The 6,953-nt window shown below is 38.4% G+C and overlaps 1 protein-coding gene across 1 annotated transcript; it reads right to left on the reverse strand.

Moving 5' to 3' along the window:
- Window positions 4,811–5,872, reverse strand: LOC109230219. Its single transcript, XM_019395743.1, has 3 exons — window positions 5,486–5,872; window positions 5,109–5,286; window positions 4,811–5,037 (listed from the first exon to the last, which is right to left on the reverse strand). Exons 1-3 carry the CDS (start codon window positions 5,870–5,872, stop codon window positions 4,811–4,813), a joined length of 792 nt encoding a protein of 263 aa, XP_019251288.1.

The raw sequence follows: 6,953 nt of genomic DNA on the forward strand, positions 1-6,953 counted from the left end.
TGTTTCTGTCTATTATACTTCAGATAGTAGTTGTATTAGTTTTGTATAAATTTTTAGATTGCTCATGCACTTGTGGCACCGAGTTTTGGGGGCTTCTAGAGTTTATGTACCGTGGTACTGATTATTACTATCACTATGTTTTAAATATTTATCACACTTGATACTTTTGAGAAATAAGTATGTACGGTTGCATGAGACCTTACATATTTCTACGTTTTAAAAGGAAACTTCTATTTTTTTAAAGTTAAAAAGGGATAATTAAATTGGAGGTTCACGTGTGGGCTCACCTAACAACGGCGTTAGGCGCCATCGCGACCTATTATAGGTTTTTGGTCGTGACAGTAGTCATACTTTGTTTACATGCATACATCTCTGCATGTTTATCTCTCTATTTATATTCATCATACATGTTTATCTCTTGTTTATATGCATACAACCCTACATATGGTTCTCTGATATAGAGTGAAATGGGCACGACGGGACATTTTGTCCAGTAGTTATGTTATGTAATGATTTCTGTGAGATTGATGATTGATTCTGAGATATTGATGATTGATTACGGAGCTATAATGCTCGGGTGCATGAATTTGGATCCATCCCTCCAGTGTATGTGATCACCCATCTTACCTTGAACCGAGTGTGCGTAGTGTTATTGGACATTGAGGAGGTGTTGGGTACTAGGGAGGCATCAAATTGAGGTAATGTTTGACTCTTTATCATGCATGAATATTCTAGACTCATGTAGAAGTATTTATTCACATACATACCGTTGCATATCATCTTTATGTATAGATTCGATGCCTTGATTATGATTTTGATCATTTTATCTAAAAAGCACACTTAGTATATGCGTCCTTGACTATGCACCTTATTATTTATATTAGTTGTTGCTAAGTTGTTTCTCTATTTCCTGTACATGCTTATGAATTGAGCAGGTTATAAAAAGTGAGTATCTTATGTCAAAACCTCGCCACTACTTCGTTGGGGTTAGACTTGATAATTACTAAGTATACATTATCTTTTGTTCCTTTTTTAAGCAATCCACTAGCAGTGCCTAGGGCTAGTTTTTATATATATATATATAAAGAAATTAAAAAACAAAGTGTCATGAAACCCTAAGAGATAAAGGAAATAAAATTTGTAATCTACATATAACCTATTATCAAAGTTGAGTGAGATACTCAACAATGATAGCACATGAAGTCTAATGTAGTATTTATAACTAAAAACTAACCCTTGAAGCCCATTGCATTTAGTGTCCAGGTGAGTAATCCGCTTCTTGCACAAATAGCCTCTAACAATGATGATCTCTGCCCATTTCCGCTTCTTGCACACGTAGCCACCTCACTTGCACGTATAGCCAAATTGATTTTGTTCAATAGTAGCCACTGTCCAGAATATGGTAGTTTGAGATACCTTCTTTTATTGTTGTATCATCATTTGCATTGTACTTCCATTCCATCTCCATATGAAGATGTTCCAGCAGTTCATGCGTCTATAAGAATTACAAGAGGTTCACAAAATGCTAATCAATTGCACTATCCTAAGAAGTACGAGTGCACTATTTTTAAGCTCATTTTCGCATGGCCTCCCTTGATTATCACTTGATTAAATTGCATGAATCCCTACCTGAGTTGTCCAATTACCTTGTTGCATCAAGGTTTTAACCAATTGTGTTTCCAAAGTGCCCGAAAAATGTTGCCAAAGTAGCCATAAAAAGCATGCTGCCCAGTATTGCCTAGCGCGGTGAAATGCGTGCCAAAGACTGGGCGTCGCCAGGTTCCTCGCGAGAAAGAGGTTGTGCGTTGCCAGGTCCCCAGCGAGAAGGAGCTGGTGTCTTACCTCGCGTCGCCTGGTTAATGATCTCGCTGTTGGTCCAGCTGGGCGTGGTCTACAGCAATGGAAATCACTATGCATCGCTAGGTCTCTAGCGAGATGGAGTTGGCTAAACCTTGGCGTCGCATGGGTGTTGATCTTGCTACTGGTCGAGCTGGGCGAGGTCTAAAGCGTGCTGGGGAGCTCGCTAAGCCTGCTGATGTAGCTCGCATTTGTTGTTGCACCACAAAGACCAATGCCTTGGACAGTAGGTCATGTAGCCAGGCTAGTTTCATGCTATGAATGTTCATTTGCCTCCTTAATTCCATGATTGTGCATGCCATCTTTTCTCCTTCAAGGGAATGAGCACATAGTGCTAATACCACCCATAGAAGTCGTAATAAATGGCAAGGCATGAGTACAATACCGTCTCCTACAAAAGAGAACACAAGGTTAGTAGAAAAATGATCATCATATTCTTTTCCCAAAGGATTCGAATATGATGATCCAGTGATGTCTCCCATACCCTACTAGCTCTTTCCTCCTTCCTTCTTAGTTTCTTGCTACCTTCACAAATCACACCCTCACCCTTCATGATTGCTCTATTCATATCAATTAAAATTTGGCTTGGGAGTTCTTACCTTAACATAAGGTATTTGAAGCTTGTCATTGTTTAATATTTTCCTACCTTCTGATTCCAATTCCCAGAACGATTGCACCTGAATCATATGTTCCTGATCCAATGTCAAGTTAGTTAAGTGATTTGCTAACTTAACAACCAACCGAAAGCATGGGAGAAAAAAGATGGATGAAGACAACAAAAAGGGATACTTCCCTATACTAAGTGACACCGAAGTACTCTTTATGTGGATTTGAAAGCATCAGATTGAATCAGACAGAAGGTTCACCCCTCACCTAGTCTCCCCCATTCCGAAAATATCTGTTATATCAATGACCCCAAAGGGATATTAAATGAATGGAATTGGGATATGGATGGAATATAATGAAATAGAGCCACTTTGAGGTTCCCTCTGAAATGGGGCATGTAAGGGAGCCACTACGAAGAAGTTCTGGGAGTTACGAAGGAAGCTTCGAGCTCATATCGGTCATGGGTTTTCCTTCCCTCAGCACATGCACAATCTGGAAACACCTTTAGACATAAGCGCTTTGATTTCATCCACCTGATTAGAAATTTTCCAAGGTGGTTCCCATACCTCATCTAACACTCTCTTTATCAATAATGAGTCTGTCTCAATTATACAAGGAGGAAACTGCATTTGAAGTATGTACCTGACTGCTTCCAAAATGGCCTAAGCTTCAGCAATGTTATTTGTTGCCTCCTCCACAACATCTGCCCGGGAATATATATGGTCTCCAATATCATCCCTAATGCAAAAACCATAGGAAGCTCCCCCATTGTCTCCTCTACAAGCACCATCAGTATTACATTTTATCCAACCATCTGGACGTAGCTGCCATAGTACCTTACTATATTTCAATCTAGGGAGATGATTTAGCTATTTCTCATGTAAGTCTGGCCAATTGGTAGTAACTCCTTTGAACCCTGGTCTTCTTACCTTCAAGAACATATGAATTGTGGTTGAAATCTGGAATATCAACCTATTAAAAGATACATTCTTCCCATGTTTGCCAGAATTCCTTTTCTTCCACAATGCCACACTTTTATGGATGGCATTTCTTGGTAAACTTCCTTCATACTAGAGTTTCCTAATTTAAGCCACCACTCATTTATTACTTGAACTAGTTGCTTCCCTTTAGTTCTGATCCCTACTGGAGCACCGAAGTAGTTCCATACAAATTTGGCTACTGGAGATGTCAAGAAAGCATGGGACATTGTTTGTTCTTTAGGATTCCTACAACACTAACATCTTGATGTTCTAAAGTATCCCAACCTTAAGAACCAATCATCTAATGGTAGTTTTGCCTTCCAGAGTCTCCACATGAAAAAACTAATCTTGAAAGGCACACCCTTCATCTAGAAAAATTTATATAATTTGCTTTCTGCCCTTCTCTTCCTTATAAATATCCAAGCTGACTTCACTGAGAATTTCCCTTTTGTTTCTAGATTCCACCATGGTTTATCCTTTATTTAGGAATCTAAAGATTGTGAGATCGTATCCATGTTGTGATCGGATAACTCCTCCGGCAACAATTCTCTCAAAAGACCTTCATTCCATGCACCATTTTCTATCACCTCATCAACATACTTATAAGATTTATCACACCAATGCTCTGGACTTGTTGCATGATAGAGAGCTCCCAAACCAGTCCAATTATCAAACCAAAACCAGGAATTCTCACTCTTCAATTGCCACCAAATTTGATGTTCCACCTCATCCCTCATTTGGAGCATGTTTCTCCACACTTGAGAACCTCATCTCCATGGTACTACCACTTCATTTATCATCTTACAATATTTGTTCCTCATGAAAGAACTCCATAAAGAGTCCTTAGTTCTATAGTTCCACCACAGCTTTGCAAACAAAGCCTTGGACACATCATACATTGAACTAAAACCAAGTCCTCCTTTATTTTTAGGCAGACAAAAAGTATCCCAAGAAGCCCAGTGTCTTGCCCTTACATTACCTTAATTGCTCCAAAAAAATCTAGCAAACATCTTGTGTAATTGTTTGATCACATATACTGGAGGGTTCACTGCTGAAAGAAGGTGAATTGGCATGCTCTCTAACACATGTGCAATTAATACTGCCCTACCACCAATAGAAAGTAACTTGCCCTTCCATGATGATAATCTCTCTTGTACTTTGAATAGAATGTTGTTGTAGAACTCCTTCCTTCTTCTGCAATAAAAATTGGACATCCTAGCTAAGTAAATGGGAAGGAATGTCTTTGGATTTCAGTGATAAAATGTCAGTATTCACTTCATCTACTGGTGCTCCTTCATGCATATAAAAGGAAGATTTCTCTTTGTTTATTTTCTGCCCAGAGGCTACCTCATAATCTTCCAAAACATTCATGACAAGTTGGACTGCTCCATAGTGAGAAGAATAGAATATGATTCTGCATAGGATAAGTAGTTGATGTTATGGATCCACTTTGGCATGCCAAAGCCTATGAAATCTGGATTATTTAATAATGCATCCAATGCTCTCCCAAGAACCTCTGCTGCCAGAATGAATAAAGTAGGAGATAAAGGATCTCCTTGCTTGACACCCTTGTAGATTTGAAGAATCCATTGTCCTGCCCATTCAATAGTACTGAATACCAATTGTTGGATACTAATTTGAATATCATGTTAATGAAGATCTCACCAAACCCCATCTGCCTCAACACCTTTGTCAAGAACAACCATGACACTCTATTATAAGCCTTTGCCATGTCTAATTTGATCACCACATTGGCTGGCTTCCCTCTCATCCTTATATCAGTTGTGATCTCTTGTGTAAGTAAAATATTTTCCACTATACTCCTGCCCTTAACAAATCCATCCTGATTAGGAGAGATTATAGAAGGAAGAAACTATACTAACCTCTTAATGAACTCTAGAGATGATCTTATTAGAAAAAATGCTCAAACTGATTGGTCTCATGTCTGAAAATGTTGCCACATTCTTCTTCGTTGGAAGCAATACAAGGTTTGTATGTGTGATGAATTTTGGTAATTCTGCACTATAAAAGAAAGCTCTCACCATATGAAGCAAATCTTCCCCAATAATATCCCAACTTGCCTGATAAAAATGTCCAGTGAATCCATCTGGACCACTGGCACTGTCTCCATTTAGCCCAAATACTGTTGCCTTCACCTCCTCCATGGTTGGTTCTTGCCACAATAATTCATTATGTTCAATAGACACCAACTTAGGGACGTACTGAATGATGTCAAAGTTGGTAGGAACCCTATCTTCAATGAATTGAGCTTGGAAGAATTCTACTGCCTCCCTTGCCATATCTTTTTGAGAATCAAGCCAATTCCCATTGTTATCTAAGATTCTGGATAGTAGTGGTCTTTTCCTCTTTCCCCTCACTTGAGCATGAAAATACTTGGTATTTCTGTCACTATCCCGAAACCATTGCATTCTAGCCTTTTGCCTCCAAAATTATTCCTAAAGATGATAGAACTTTGTGAGATCAGCTTCTACTTTGTGTAGTTTTGCCCTATTCTGGACTGTTGGATTCAACTCAAATTCAATTTCATGAAACTTTATGATATCCTCTAATGATGGAATTTTTTTGAAGATGTCTCCAAAAGTTTTCTTACTCCAGGCTGCCAAAGCTGACTTTACTTTCTTCAACTTAGTTTGGAACATAATGAAAGGATTCCCCATTGTATCATTTACCCAATTCTCCTTTATCACATTCAAAAAGGTCTTATGTTTAGCCCAAAAATTGAGAAACTTCAAAGGCTTCTTCACTTGGACAGTGTCAATATTACATGACAATAGAAGGGGTGCTTGATCAGATCCATATGAGATGCTCAACTTCTAAGGATGGGAACAAATCTAGGAATTCCTGATTTGCAAAGAACCTATCAAGCCTTTTGAAGATGCAATCTATATCCGACCTTCCATTCCACAAAGTATACAAACTCCCTTTGAAGCCAATATCATACAATGCACATGTATCAACACAGTGTGCAAAGTCTTCCACTTCACTCAAATACACTGGACAGCCCCCATACTTCTCCTCCTCAGATAGTATCACATTAAAATCCCCTTCAACAAGCCAAGGGGATTCCATATCTGAAGCTAAATGGTACACTGAATCCCATGGCTCAATTCATTCAATAGCATCACATTTAGCATATACAAGAGTCACGTAAATCTCCTTGTTCAAATTCCTATGAAACAACTTAAAGTCATTTGTTTTTCCATGTTCATAACAATATCTACAATAATATCTTCATCTACAAAAGCCCAGATTTTTCCATTCATATTTGCATAAGCAGAATGTATCCCCAACTTTTGTGTATATTCCTCCAGTTTGCTAATGTCTTGCCAAGGTTCCATCAAACCTATTAAATAGAAATTGTACTTTCTGTGTAGGTTAAGTAACCTACTGAAATCCTTTTGAGTATTAATCAACCTCACATTCCATACTAAAGCATTGTCCATAAGATTATTTGGAAGTAGAGATCACACTTCTCTTTGGTTGCACCCT

The sequence above is a fragment of the Nicotiana attenuata genome, chromosome 7 (assembly GCF_001879085.1).
Source record: "Nicotiana attenuata strain UT chromosome 7, NIATTr2, whole genome shotgun sequence".
Classification (NCBI taxonomy): domain Eukaryota; kingdom Viridiplantae; phylum Streptophyta; class Magnoliopsida; order Solanales; family Solanaceae; genus Nicotiana; species Nicotiana attenuata.

What these genes read in the sequence shown, in the direction of transcription:
- LOC109230219 (XM_019395743.1), bottom strand. Translation starts at nt 5,872, where the DNA reads ATGCAATGGTTTCGGGATAGTGACAGAAATACCAAGTATTTTCATGCT. An exon ending in GGGAAGATTTGCTTCATATG is followed by an intron (nt 5,287 to 5,485) that starts GTGAGAGCTTTC and finishes TCTCCTAATCAG; the next exon opens with GATGGATTTGTTAAGGGCAG. An exon ending in GTTGAGGCAGATGGGGTTTG is followed by an intron (nt 5,038 to 5,108) that starts GTGAGATCTTCA and finishes TTGAATGGGCAG; the next exon opens with GACAATGGATTCTTCAAATC.